General features: G+C 42.3%; 1 protein-coding gene across 4 annotated transcripts in view; it reads left to right on the top strand.

The window, feature by feature from the left end:
* The window catches only part of sbf1 (SET binding factor 1), a 161,204-nt gene extending 147,395 nt beyond the window's left edge, over positions 1–13,809 (top strand). For all 4 annotated transcript variants that reach the window (XM_080207513.1, XM_080207514.1, XM_080207512.1 and 1 more), the window contains 6 exons: positions 1,503–1,736; positions 2,000–2,107; positions 4,047–4,261; positions 7,833–7,920; positions 8,587–8,718; positions 8,812–13,809. In XM_080207513.1, coding sequence (XP_080063639.1) covers positions 1,503–1,736; positions 2,000–2,107; positions 4,047–4,261; positions 7,833–7,920; positions 8,587–8,718; positions 8,812–8,910 — 876 coding nt within the window. In that variant the 3' untranslated portion in view covers positions 8,911–13,809. The remainder of the gene's footprint in view (positions 1–1,502; positions 1,737–1,999; positions 2,108–4,046; positions 4,262–7,832; positions 7,921–8,586; positions 8,719–8,811) is intronic.
* The last annotated feature ends 1,605 nt before the right edge of the window (positions 13,810–15,414 follow it).

Here is a 15,414-nt window from a genome sequence, read left to right as displayed (position 1 = left end):
CTACCGTTAGCCCTATACTCAACACATCTGTTATTCCTACCAAAGTGAATCACCTCACACTTCTCCGCATTAAACTCCATCCGCCACCTCTCAGCCCAGCTCTGCAACCTGTCCAAGTCTCCCTGCAAACTATGACACCCTTCCTCACAATCTACCACACTTCCGACTTTGGTGTCATCAGCAAATTTACTAATCCACCCAGCTATACCTTCATCCAGATCATTAATAAAAATTACAAACAGCAGTGGCCCCAAAACAGATCCCTGAGGCACACCACTTGTAACCGAACTCCATGACGAATACTTACCATCAACCACCACCCTCTGTCTCCTATCTGCTAGCCAATTCCTGATCCAATTTCCTAGACCACCCTCAACCCCATACATCTGCATTTTCTGCAGAAGCCCACCATGGTGAACCTTATCAAACGCCTTACTAAAATCCATATATACCACGTCAACTGCCTTACCCCCATCCACCTCTTTGGTCACTTTCTCAAAAAAGTCAATAAGGTTAGTAAGGCACGACCTACCCGCTACAAAACTGTGCTGACTATCTCCAATCAATTCATTACTCTCCAAATAACTATAAATCCTATCCCTAATAATTCTTTCTAAAACCTTGCCCACAACAGAAGTAAGACTCACCGGTCTATAATTCCCGGGGAAGTCTCTGTTCCCCTTCTTAAACGATGGGACAACATTCGCTATCCTCCAGTCCTCCGGTACTATACCAGAGACCAACGACGACCTGAAGATCAGAGCCAGAGGCTCTGCAATCGCCTCTCTTGCCTCCCAGAGAATCCTAGGGTAAATCCCATCCGGACCAGGGGACTTATCTATTTTCAAACCCTCTAGAATATCTAGCACATCCCCCTTATCAACTGCAATACTGTCTATTTTACACCCCTGCAACCCAGTGTCCTCCTCAGCTATATTCATGTCCCCCTGCGTGAACACCGAAGAGAAATATTGGTTCAATGCCTCACCAATCTCTTCCAGTTCCCCACACAATTTCCCTCTACTGTCTGTAACTGGCCCTAATCTTGCCCTAACCAACCTTCTGTTCTTGACATACCTATAGAACGCCTTAGGATTCTCCTTAATCCTATCTGCCAAAGTCTTCTCATGTCCTCTTTTAGCCCTTCTTAACTCACTCTTCAACTCCCTCCTAGCCAATCTAAATATATACATATATACACACACTCTCACTCACATTGTTTGGAACTCACTTCTGCAAAAGGCAATTGATTCTGGGTCAGGAAATTTTACATTTTAGATCAATTGACTTCTTTCAACCAAAGGTTTTAAAGGATGCAGGGGCAAAGGCAAGTATGTGGAGTTAGGTCTCAGTTCCACAACAATCTGACTGAATGCCAGAACAGGCTTGAGAAACTAAATAGCTTACTCCTGTTCCTGTGTTTATATAACTTAATGAACTATTGGTCTAATTGCATTTATGATTTCTAAATCCCACTTACATTATCCTCCATTAAACTTTAGGTTCTGAGGCCATATGGTAACATTTCCAACCTGAAGGTGTGGGATTATTACACACACGAGACACTTTCTGAAGGACCACCATATGACTGGGAGCTGGTATATGGTCGACGAGAACAAGTGGATGATGGGGAAAGAGCAGATACTTTGGCTCCTCAGACTCAGCGCAAGATTGTCTGGCCCTGCTATGACAACAGAAACAAGACAGAGCCAGATGCTATCAGTAAATTGTTGGAGGTAGAGTCTGTGCCTGAGCGTCAACCCAGATCTGAAATGTGGACAGTATTTGAAGATCAGCCCACAGCTGACTTTCAATCAAATCAGCTTTCCTCACGTCTGACAGTGTTCTGGGCTCAGGAGGCTGTGAACATGATCACCTATCCTTGTATCCAACAGTTTGGGTTGGACTAGTCTGTGAATCTAATCTGTTGTTGTTGTGTCTGACAATGGGAAGGGGTGCGTGCTTGGGTCATGAATCTGATCACTGTTGTGTCCAACAGGAGATGCAGTCGCTGGAGTCGGAGCTGGGTCAAGTGCCAGACAAATGGAAGGAGACTTGGGACAAGATCAAAACAACCCAACGGACAGAGAGCAAACAGGAGAGTAAGGTAGGTCAGCACTTGGGCTTCAGCACGTGAACTGCCTTTATTGCCTGTCCATAGTTGACCTTAAAGTGATGGTGAGCTATTGTGATTTGATATATTTGAGTTGTATTTGAGCATTAAACAATGGAAGGCAGGACTGTGGAGGTACTAGCTCACCTTGCATAGTGGTCAATGGCAGTTGTGCACAAAAGGCCAGTGCGCGTCTAGAACAATATGTTGAGGAGTTTAATAGGGAACAGACTCTTCCAGATCTAGTATTGTGCAGAGAGTCAGGATTAATTCATAATCTTGTAGTAAAGGGTCCCTGTGGGAGAGTGATTGTACCATGATAGAATTTCAGATCAAGTTTGAGAATAATGCAGTCCAGCCTGAAAGTAGAATCTTAACTTTGTCATGGGCTTTCTTTAAATTTATGAGGGATTAGAGTAACTGCCCTCATGAGAGCAACATTCCAAAGAGTACAGAGCCAAAAAGACTCCTTGTGACCGTAGGACATCCCAAAGGCCTTTACAGCGAATGAAGTACTTAAGATATTTAGTCATGCTTATAATGTAGGAAGTGCAGCTGCTAATTTGTGAACAAATTTCCACAAACGGCAATGAGATGAATGCAGTAAGAAGTCTCTCAACACCAGGTTAAAGTCCAACAGGTTTATTTGGTAGCAAAAGCCACTAGCTTTCAGAGCACTGCTCCTTCGTCAGATAAGTGGGAGTTCTGTTCACAAACAGGGCATAGAAAGAAAGACGTGGGAGTTCTGTTCACGAACAGGGCATATAAAGACATATGTCTTTCTATGCCCTGCTTGTGAACAGAACTCCCACTTGACAAAGGAGCAGCGCCCCGAAAACTAGAGGCTTTTGCTACCAATTTAACCTGGTGTTGTGAGACTTCTTACTGTGTTCGCCCCAGTCCAACACCGGCATCCCACATAATGAGATGTATGGCCAGGTTATCTGAGTTAATGATGCTGGTCAAGGAATGAATTTTGGCATAACACTGGAGACCAGTGCTGTTTCAAAGTAATGCCAAAGGATCTTTTTACATCCACCTGATAAAGCAGATGGAGCACAAAATTTCATCCAAAAGAAATAATTCAAACTTTGCAGAATTCTCTCAGAAGTAACCTCTTCAGAGTGCAGTGCTAGCTATGCACTGCTCCTCTGACAAGATAGTGCTGCCTTGGTACTGCCACCCATGCAGTGCAAGATCCCCTCACTGCTGGCTGTCTGGCAATGCAGCATGCTCAGGCTACTGACCCATCAGCAGTGTAGCACTCTCTCGCCACTAACTCCCTCACATTGCAGCTCTCATCTGCTACTGACTACTACACATCAGAACTCTCTCACGACTGACCCTCTGATTCTGCAACATTTCCTCGCTGCTGACTCTTGGACTCTACAACCCTCTCATGCTGCTGACTCAACGACACAGTAACCCTCCCTCATCCCGACACTCCGACCCTGTAGCATTCCCTGGCTGCTGACGCTATGATGTGGCAGCGCACCCTCGTTGTTGACCCTCTCTCACTGCTGACTCTCTGACACTGCATCACTCACTTCTGACTGTCTGACAGTGCAATGTCAGTGACACTTATGTGCTCAAACCTCTGGCTGCAAGAGAAAGTGCTCAAACTGAAGTATAGCTAACAGCTAAAACTGGAGGAAAACTTAAATTAAAATGGGTTAAACAGACACATGTCTGTAACTGGGTAATGCCAGCCAAAGAGGAAAGTAATTCTCATTGTCTTGCCAATCATCATAACCTTGCAGGACTCCAGAAGTAGCCAATCATTTTCAGTTGAAGGTCACAGCATAGCCTGTTACACAGTGTGATACAGATGAAAGTCAGGAGCTGATCATTACACAATATACAAGGAGTGAAGCCCAATGACAGTTTTTTGTGGCCGTATCGCTCCTGACTTCCTTATTTCTTATTTGTGCAGCACTTGTCTTCAAGTTCCCTGCTGATATCCTCAAGCCTGTCACACCATCGAAGGTCACAGTGTGTTTATCTGCATGAGGCAGCAGTTGGGTCCACTTTGAATCTGAGTCTGGACACAGATAGTAGCACAACCTCCACTCCCTCCAGTGGTGTCATGGGACGAAAGAGTACAAGCACCTTGTACAGCCAATTTCAGACATCAGAAAGTGAACACAGGTAAGGAATAACTCCACACTAGAACTGCAAGAAAGAAGGAATAACTGCAAGCTAGGACTTGGAGGAAACAGGATGACACTCTACAAGAGGACTATCGTAAAAGGAAGCGTGAAACTCTATGCTGGGACTGTGTTTTGACACTTCGGACTCTTGCTAAGTTGTTGAAGTCTTTCACTGAGTGACATAAATATTTATACAATGTTTAAATTATTGCTAAGAAAACTGTGGTGTTGCCATGTTACTTCTCCAATCTCTGATTATCTGTAGGGCAAGAGATATTTCAGCAATTGATACATCCCAGCCAAACAAAATAGTGTTTATCCATTAATGGATGTTGAAAATAGAACGTTAGGCTCCTCAGAAATCTGTTTGCACACTTGTCCAGTTTTGATTGCACCATTGCTGATGCAAGAAAGAGGTACCTTAGCATTGGAACAATGCAAGTAGGCCATTTAACCTTGCAAACCTGCTTGCTGGTCAGTGAGATCATAGCTGGCCTATGACCTCACTCCATATACCCATTATTTCCCTATATCCTAATACCTTCAGTTAGAAAAAAAATGTTTCAATCAGATTCAAAACTAGTAAAGAACCTGACATCAACTGCTTTTTGCAGAAAATAGTTCCAAATTTCTAGCGTCCTACTAGTTTATCTTAACTCATCCCCAAAAGATCTGTCTCTTAATTTTTATGCTATGCCCTCTAGTCCTAGATTTCCCAACAAACAAAAGTAGTTTATCTGTGTCTACACTATCAGATATCTTAAACTTTGATCAAATATGGATGTCAATGGCTAAGCCAGCATTTATTGCCCATCCCTAATTACCCTCGAGAAGGTGGTGATGAGTTGCCGCCTTGAGCTGTTTCAGTTCACCTTGTGTAGTTACACCCAGAGTGCTGTTAGGAAGGAGTTCCTGGATTTTGACCCAGTGACAGTGAAGGAACAGCCAGATGGTTCCAAGTCAGGATGGTTTATGACTTTGAGGGGAATTTCCAGGTGGTGGTTTTCCCATGCATATGCATTCCTTGTCCTAGGAGGTGGAGATTGTAGGTTTGGATGGTATTGTCAAATAGATCCTACTCATTGCTACTACTTTACATTAATGGTGGAGAGAGTGAATGCTGAAGGTGGTGGAAGCGGCTCCAATCATGTGGATTGTTTTGCTCTGAATGACATTGAGCTTCTTGAGAATAGTTGGAGTTGCACTCATCCAGGCAAGTGGGGGCTGCTCCATCACACTTCTGACTTGAGCCTTGTAAATGGTGACTAGGTTTTAGGGAGCTAGGAGGTGAGTTCCACACCAGAGAGGTTCCAACCTCTGACCTCTTGTAGTTGCAGTATTTATATGGCTGGTTCAGTTAATTTTCTGGTCAATGGTAACTCACAGGATGTTGATAGTTGGGGATTTAGCAATGGCAATGCCATTGAATGTCAAGGGAAAATTGCTAGATTGAAGATAGTCATTGCTTGCACTTGTGTAGCACAAATGTTACTTGCCAGTTATTTGCTCAAGTCTGAATGTAGTCCATGCCTACATGCTTCAATATTTGAGAAGTTGTGAATGGTGCTGTACTTTGTGCAATCATCAGCGAACGTCCCTCACTTCTGATCTTAGAGAGGGAAGGTCATTGATGTAGTAGCTGAAGATGGTTGGGCCTAGGACAATAACCTGAGGACCTCCTGCAGTGATGTCCTGGAACTGAGATGCCTCACTTCCAACAATCACAACGATCTTCCTTTGTGCTTGGTATGACTCCAACCAATGGAGAGGTTTCCGCCAATTCCCATTGACTGCAGTTGTGCTAGGGCTCCTTGATGCCACATTTGGTCAAATGCTGCCTTGATGCTAAGGGCACTCACTCTTGCCTCACCTCTTGACTTCAGTTCTTTTGTCCCTGTTTGGACTAAGACTGTAATGAGATCAGGAGCTGAGTGGTCCTGGCAGAACTCAAACTGAGTGCCTATCAGCAGGTTATTGCTGAGTAAGTGTCACTTAATAGCACTATCAAAACCCTTCCATTACTTGCTGATGATTGAGTGTAGACTGATGGGGCAGTAATTGGCCAGGTTAGATTTTCCATTTTTTTTTGGACAGGACATATCTGGCCAATTTTCCAAATTGCTAGGTAGATGCTCATGTTTTGCTGTTCTGGAACAGCTTGGCTAGGGTCATGACTATTTCTGAAGCATATACCTTCAGTACTATTGCTGGAGTATTGTCAGGGTGCATACTCTTTGCAATATTCAGTGTCTTTAGCCATTTCTTGATGTAACACGGAACGGCCACAGAAGACAGAGGGTGTCAATGGAAGGGTCTTTTTCTGGCTGGAGGTCTGTGACCAGTGGTGTTCCGCAGGGCTCTGTACTGGGACTTCTGCTATTTGTGATATATATAACTGATTTGGAAGAAGGTGTAACTGCTGTGATCAGTAAGTTTGCGGATGACACAAAGATGACTGGACTTGCAGATAGCGATGAACATTGTCAGAGAGTACAGCAGGATATAGGCTGGAAAATTGGGCGGAGAAATGGCAGATGGAATTTAATCCAGATAAATGCGACGTGATGCATTTTGGTAGAACTAATGTAGCGGGGAGCTGTACAATAAATGGCAGAACCATCAAGAGTATAGACACACAGAGGGACCTGGGTATGCGAGCCCACAGATCCTTGAAGGTGGCATAACAGGTGAAGAAGGCATATGGCATACTTGCCTTTATAGGACAGGGCATAGAGTATAAAAATTGGCGTCTGATGTTACAGCTGTATAGAACGTTAGTCAGGCCACATTTGGAGTACTGTGTCCAGTTCTAGTTTCCACACTACCAGAGGGACATGGAAGCTTTGGAGAGAGTACAGAAAAGATTTACCAGGATGTTGCCTATGAGGAGAGATTGGGTAAACTGGGGTTGTTCTCCCTGGAAAGACGGAGAATGAGGGAAGACCTAATAGAGGTGTATAAAATTATGAAGGGCATAGATGGGGTGAACAGTGGGAAGCTTTTTCCCAGGTCAGAGGTGACGAACACGAGGGGTCACAGGTTCAAGATGAGGGGGTCGAGGTTTAACTCATATCAGAGGGACGTATTTCACACCAAGGGTGGTGGGGGCCTGGAATGCACTACCAAGCAGGGTGGTGGAGGCGGACACATTCGGATTGTTTAAGACTTAACTGGATAGCCACATGAACAGACTGGGAATGGAGGGATAGAAACGAATGGTCTAGTTGGACCAATGAGCGGCGCAGACTTGGAGGGCCGAAGGGCCTGTTTCCTGTGCTGTTTTGTTCTTCTCTTTGAATCGAATTGGCTGAAGACTGGTATCTGTGATGCTGGGTACCTCAGGAGGAGGCCGAAAGGGTTTATACATTCGACACTTCTGGCTGAAGGTGATTGCAAATGCTTCAGCCTCGTCTTTGTACAGTTTGTACAGCAAGGTAGTGATAACAGCATGACAAGATGAAAGAAAGACTGTTGCCGAGAGAGTTAACTGTCTTGGATCACTAACTATTCCATGAATGCACTATTTCTATTGGTATTCTTTTCTGGGCTCATGTGTATTGTGTTTCCAGATCATACGAGGGAATCCTTTATAAGAGGGGCGCTCTACTGAAAGCCTGGAAACCCCGTTGGTTCGTACTTGATAAAACCAAACATCAGGTAACTATGTTCAGTCTTGTTTCACAGTGTCAGTGACTCACTCCATCCTTGGAGCAATTAGGGAGAAACTTTCAATTGGACGGTCAATAACAAAAGATCATTGATTTAAAATAATTGGTAAATGAAACAGGGGAAGAATGAGAGTTTCCTCATACAGCTGATCAGGAAGATCTGGAATGAACAAATTGAAAGGCTGATGGAATTGGTTTTGGTAAGAACTTTAAAGATTGGGCTGGTAAACTTGAAGTCTAATTTCTCAGGGTAATGGGGAAAGGCTGGATAATGGGACCAAATTGAACAGGTCTTTTGAAGAGTCAACACAGACATAGTGGGATGAATGGCCTCTCCCTGTGTAAGATTCTGGAAACAAAGTAAGAAGTCTCACAACACCAGGTTAAAGTCCAACAGGTTTATTTGGTAGCAAACGCCACTAACTTTCGGAGTGCTGCTCCTTTCGTCAGGTGATTGGGAGTTCTGATCACGAACAGAGCATATACAGATTCTGGAAACCCAGTCCAGATGAAGAATGCCTGCCCCAACCACAGCTCACTTGGGTGTGGTATGTGTTTCCGGAGATTCAACAGAGATGGTGTCATACAAAGACTAGATGCATTTCTGTGCTGCTTGACTGGGAATGTTCTAGAATTCTTGTGCTATCTTTTACAGTTGAGATATTATGACAGCAAATCAGACACCGACGTGAAAGGGATTGTGGATCTCACAGAGGTGGAGTCTGTCACTCTGGGAACAGCAGCATTGGGAGCCCCCAAAAACATCGAAGACAAAGCCTTCTTTGATGTGAGTCTCTATCAGTAATCCTACAAATCTCAAATGTCACAATAATGGGCTGTGTGCTAACCAAAACTGACTGTTGATTATTTTACCTTGTAGCTGAAGACAACAAAAAGAGTTTACAACTTCTGTGCCCAAGACAGCCAGAGTGCCCAGCAGTGGATTGATAAAATACAGAGCTGCTTGTCTGATGCGTGAGCGTTTGTATTGCAGGCATTGCCCATGTACTTCTGGGTATAGAGCTCATCACCTGGATCTCTGTCACTAACGGACAACAACTGGTGTTTCAAAACCACAAGAACCAGAATGTTATGGAAACTTGTGATTTCTCAGCCATTCAATTACAGAGTCCAGAAGAAATGAGGGAGGATGGTCTTGCTGTCCATATCCAGTATTGGTGTACTTGTGCATTTGTTGGTAATCTTCCATTTAAGAAGCAGCAAATGCTCAAAGAGTTGTTGGGGGGCAAGAGAGAGAGCTTGATGCACATACCATGGAAGAAGGTTGTAAGTTAGAATGAATCTAAGCAGAAGTTAAACCTTTAAACCCTTTCTTGCTCAGGGCCCTTCATACACGGTTTCCTCTGCTCTTGTCCCCAAACTAATTTGTGTGTTTAATTCTGTTGCCATTTTCAGTAGACCTTTTGTGGCCAAACGCCTGAGACTAGAGTTGATATTCTAGATCAGCAACTCATTGCCCAAATACCACAGCCTAAAACAACTTTTTCATCAAAATAGTTTAAAAGATCCAGCAAAGCTTAATTCAAATCTATTGGGTTAGTTGCCTGTCCTTGGAGAAAGGATGAGGATTGACGGTCAGTCATTTCAACTGCCTTTATAAGAGACCTTGTGAAATGTCTTATAACTGCTGTTTGTAACCTCTGCACTCTCCTCATTGTGTGATGTTAGTACAGAATCAGTGCAAGGCAGCAGGATGACCAAGCTACATTAGTAATGAAGGCATTGAATGGTGTGGGACAGCAGTCTCCAAGAGAGAACCAAGCCATCTTCAGAAAGGGGAATGTATAAAGGCTCTCACCTTGAACCGAATAATTTTCAGAAAATATAGGCTAACAAAATAGGGACAGCCTGCTGTTTACAAATTGATGTGGGAATAATTTTTGCTCAGGTCTGATTTTTCGATGGGTCAGTACTGCTGCAATTATCTGTGGTCAGTTTTGTTGAGGGAAAACTGCAGCTGCTTGCACTTGTGAACAAAAGAGGGTTAAAGGTACAAGGTTGTGGGTGGTTGTTCACCGAGCAGCTCTCAATGAGAGTATTAATGTTCCTTTAAAGTTACTAGAGCTCTTGAAACCAAGGGCAGCAGTAGGACGATGAGGGATGTGTTTGTGTGCTTAGTTCTATATTATGCAATAAGGGGCAGAGCTTGGCAGATGGTATATGTTCACTGTGTTTACAGAGGCAGCTGTGATGGTTGTATGCAATGGGGCTGGGCTGACCGATACCTTTCCCAAACTGCTCACTCTCACTCACCTTCTCTTAGGTCATGTTGAGAGAGGAGGGGAAGGAGGAGCAGCTGGGAGGGGAGGGGCTTCCAGCTCTCATGGGCAACTGCACAGAAACAACGCAGCTGTGAAATTATTTTAACAGTGTTGTAGCTTTGATTCTGCTGTTAGTGATGTACAGCTGTACATAGTTTAATCCTTGTTCTATTTATGCAATAGCTTCCTAGATATCAGTGTACAGGTTGAATGATATTTACAAATTGTTGTGTATCCACATGTATTTGCTATCTATTTGAAAAAAAAATGTCAATGAGCCAGTGGTACACTGAAGGGTCTCTCTCTGTGTCCATCACCAACACACGGCAATTAGGGCTTAATAAGCATGTCTGTTCAGCCTTGGACAGCTGAAGGGTGCTAAAGCAGCAGAAAGCAGACTGTCACTAGATTTAGAATTCAGAGTGGGGCGGTCAAAAGGTAATCATCTCTATGCTGTAACTCAACAAGTATAATCTTAGTTATATCTTTGGCTGACATTGAATGAAACCATTGATCATTTCCTCCTGTGACACTGACTGAGAGGTTGAGATTGCATTCAGATCTGTCCAGGCTGTTTAAATATATGGTTTCCAACTGCAAACTGTTAAGGCATCTTATCCTGTTGTTTAGTGTGAATATTGTGGTTGCCAATTTAGGAATATTGAAACTAGAATCTATTTCACAAGCTCATGCTCTCTTGCTGTCATTTGTTCACTCTGTCCAAATCGCACTTTGCCTTTGACTGTTTTGAACAGTTTCTGTAAATTTTGCAGCCCACGCCTGTTCTGTCTCATTGTCCTGTTTTACAGTGTCCTAAATTCTGTAATGTTGCCTTTAGACCCTGTGCTGTCAGATCCCAAGTCAAATTTTGTTACATACGTGCATTTTCAGCTGTTAACTGCTAACATTTGCAGTTTCAAGAAGGCCCAGACTAATCATGAAAGAGACCTGAGTGATATTTTGCTGGGGCCTTAAAGTTTCAGATTCTACAAGGTCTGAGATGTGCATGTACTGGTTTTGTTGTGGGCAACACACCACCCTTAAAACATGGCTGAATATGATGGCAAAGACACATCATGTTCTGAAAAGGGACTGATTATGCCTGATGTTCTCAATATCATTGTCCAAATGGCTTCTGCAGGCTGAAAGAGCTGAATAATCTGAGAGTGAAATCTGTTTCTCAATTAAGGAGTACTTCATTAAGGGAAGTGAAAGGTATGGTAAAGTGAATGAAAGTGACACTTCACTCCCAGTTAATAGATCACAGCATCATTGGCTTAAGTGGCTGCCTCCCTAGCCTTGTTTCAGGCCGCATTGGTTGTTTCATGTAGAATGCACCAGGATAGAAACAGAACATGTTGAAGATGCCCACAGGTCTGTCCAGTTAATGGTATGGTCCTGAAGCATTCATCTGTATCTTTGAGATAGATGCAGCCAGCCATAGGAAAAATGGTGCCTTGGGCAAGCTTGCACATGGGGCAACCACACTCCATTTCTGGCTCCCAGTTCACACCATGCCCTCTTCCAGCTGCCGTTCATGTTTTTTCTTGTCTGAGCCACATTCCTGCTGGGAGCACATTGTTCTGCCTGTAATTGTCAATCAAAAAAACTGACAGCCTTGGGATACTTTGGAAGGATTTGAGGGGGCGGGGGGCAAGATCTGCTCAAACTAATTTCAGAGCAGTTTGCTGTTTGAACTTTTACATTTGAGTGTAAAAAATATATGTATTAATCAAATGGAATATCCTCCTTCCACAAGTATCACCCATATAAGGCTGCCCCAGAGGTAGATTCAGAGCTAATGTATATTTCCAGCATTCAGTTTATTACCCTTTTTCTAACCAAAATTCACCAGGATTTGTCTCTCCATAAAATTAGAGACTTCAATGAATGATGGGGGTCTAAGTAATGTTAGAGGAGTTTCAGTATCAACCCCACCTATGCAGCCTCTTTAGATTACTGTGGGTCACTCGGGGCTGGCACTGCTCCTTACTGCAGGTTTTTGCAGATCAACATGTTTATTGTAAGTTTGCACTGAGTCGCCAGCATTGAGATTGGATCTCAAGTTTCACCTTTGTATTTTTGCAAAATAATGTCACCTACTTTTAAATCAAGGTGTTTTCAAATGAAGTGTCTTGACAAGCGAAGAGAACATATTTCACTCCAGTACATCATTAAGCCCATGCCAGATCAATTATAACAAAGATTGGGTGTAGTGTAAAGCTTCCTTCGTTTCTTTCCAGTTAAAATTCCCAGGTCCATCATGGATTAGATACAAAATAAAGCTGTTACTGTACTGTCACATCAAACACTCTTAGGGTAGATACAGTGTAGCTTCCATACAAAGTAATGTTTATTCTCTATGACAGGAATTCTCAGCTTCAGATATTGCCCACCATTCACAAACCACCTTTGTATCACATTTCCATTTTCCACACTGGCTATTGGGGAATTATATTTTGGTTTTAGCTCTGTTGTGGATTATATCCAACTGGTACTGGATTGTGGAAACCCATTTAATTTATGATTGGTAGAGGAAGCTAAGAGGATAGACAAGGCAAGATTGACACTCAGATCCTGGCATGAATGGACTATTATGCACTATTCATTTGTGCATCATCCTGTGCCATTTCCATGATATTGTTTGGCATCTCATGATAGAGTGATGTGAGATCTGCAAAAATGGAAAAGTGATTGAAGGCGAGTATGAATCTGCTAACCAACATCAGGTTGGTATGGAGGGAGATTCACTGCTTCATAACAAATATCAGACACTTTGAGGAGCAGGAGTAACAAATATATCATAAAACAGGTATTTTACTATTACAGCCTCATCCTCAGTTTGTAAGTACAATCACTTTACCCAACACTCATCTGCATTCTGTTGTTCAATCCAGATTGAGACTATCTTTCTTTGCCTGTCCCAAGTGGCAGAAATGCTGATGAGAATCTGTTGAACAAAAGTAGATCTGAGTGCATAACTCCCTTTCCAGGGAGACCAACCCTTCTGTATTCCCCGTTCATATGATCCAGGGAGATTCCACCTCCAGCCCCTTTTCTCTATACAGAGTACTGCAGCTACTTGACAAGCTAATAAAACAGAAACATGCAATGCTCTATTAGTGATCTCAGTAATCATTGCTGGGTCTTTTTCTTGGTGAATATCAGAATGATTCCAGGGATCTGACAGCAGGAGGGCAGGCAAAGCAATTTCTTGCTCTACATTTTGTGTGAAAAATTTGTGGTAAATTGAGCCTTTCATTTTGGATTTCTAAAATCGTCTGTTCAGGGCTGTGTTTAGTTTGAAAAGAAGTGACAAATATGTTTGTTTCTTCCCACATTTAAATCTATTTTACTTTTGCCCCAAGCTTTTAACTTTGAAAATGCTTTTATTTGAAATATGAAGATAATTCTTTGTACATAGTCTCAATTTACAATTCCTGTATAAAAATGGGTGAGTCCAGATTGTAAAATACAGTAACCATGTAGAGTTTGGGATTTCTATTAGAGTCTGAACATTGTGGTCTCCATACAGAGTCCTGTATTGTGCTTAGACAAAGAGATAACTGAAATTTAATAAAATATATATTAAAATATTACTTTTTGAACTTCTTAAAAAATGTGATTGGATGTCAGCCATGAGTCAGTTGGTAACTCTTATGGAGTCAGAGTGCTGGACGCAAGTCCCATTCTAGCAACTCAGACTTGCGTTTAAGTAGCACTTTCCAGGCATCCCAAAGTGCTTTACAACCAATTGAGTACTTTTTCACTGCTCTGAGATAGGAAACACAGCAACCATTTTGCACACAACAAGCTCCCACAAACATCGATGACCAGCTAATGAATCTTGATGAAACCATGCTGATTTTGGTTGATTACATTATGTATGACACATGTTTGAATAAGGGTGTTATGTTAGCAGTTCTCCAATCTCTGAGACTTTTCCAGAATTAAAGAATTCTTGGAAGATTACTGCAAGTATATCCACTATTTCTGTACTTCATTTAATATTCTAGGGTGCAACCCATCAGGTCCTTTAGCCCCAATAGTTTTTTTTAACCTTATGTATTGATTTCAGCTTTGAAATTTTCCATCGACTCTTCAAACCTGTCTTGCTAGGGACAGTTCTGTATTTCCACTATGCTTTGCATGAATAAGTATTTGTCCAAATGACCTAATTAATTTCAAGGTTGTCCTGGATCCTGCCCTATCTAATCATTTAAATAATCTTCTCTATTCAAGGAAAAATGAGCTAAGTTTATACAACCCGTCCTTGTAATACAGTATAATCCATTTAGCCCAGTTATAATTCTGGTGAATCTGTATTGTACCCACTCCAAACCCAATATATCCTTCTGGTGGTGTTTCAATATGAATGTAGTACCAAATGGAAACAAAAGAGAAAAGACTGGAAAATCTCAGCAGATCTGGCAGTCTTTGACAAAGGGTCATCTGGACTCAACATCAACTCTTTTCTCTCCTTACAGATGCTGCCATACCTGCTGAGATTTTCCAGTCTTTTCTCTTTTGGTTTCAGATTCCAGCATCTGCAATAATTTGCTTTTACTCCGAATGGAGTGAATCAAGCATCTGTATAACAGAAACAAAACTTCCCTCAGCATTCCTGCATGAGAATAAAGCTTTATTCATTACTTTTTGTACTTGGCCACTATAGTTTTTAATGAATGATTCATGTACATGATGCTCAAATCTCTATTTCTCACTGCCCTTTATTTTCTCTCAATATTGATCTGTTTTATTCCCATTGCTTGCTATAAGGCTAGGCACACCACACTCTGTCATGGCTGATTTTGAGAGCCCCCTGAAGAGCCAGAACAATCACTGTGGCTTTTTAACTTCCCATTGGTCTTCTCCTTTTGCTAATCACTCTGTTGTGGCTGTTTGCTATTTAGACCTACCACCAGTCAGACTCCTGGACTGGCAATTTCTCAATTTGGAGACCAGAAGGTTTGGCACAATTCATCACAAGGGGCATAAAAATGTTAAGTACCCAAAGGGTTTATTATCTTTAATATTTGCATCATGCAATCACATCAAAAGCATAAGTCACAGATGATACACAGTAAATGTATCTGGACATTGGACATTATTTTAGATTGTACATATGTATTTGACAGGCAGCAAAAGACCAGTTAGTCCATCAAGCCTGAGCAACATCACAGTGGAAAGGGATATTTTCT

Source organism: Carcharhinus amblyrhynchos, chromosome 19 (assembly GCF_965287045.1).
Source record: "Carcharhinus amblyrhynchos chromosome 19, sCarAmb.v2.hapA, whole genome shotgun sequence".
NCBI classification, from domain to species: Eukaryota; Metazoa; Chordata; class Chondrichthyes; order Carcharhiniformes; family Carcharhinidae; genus Carcharhinus; species Carcharhinus amblyrhynchos.
This window is presented reverse-complemented; position numbering and strand designations above follow the sequence as displayed.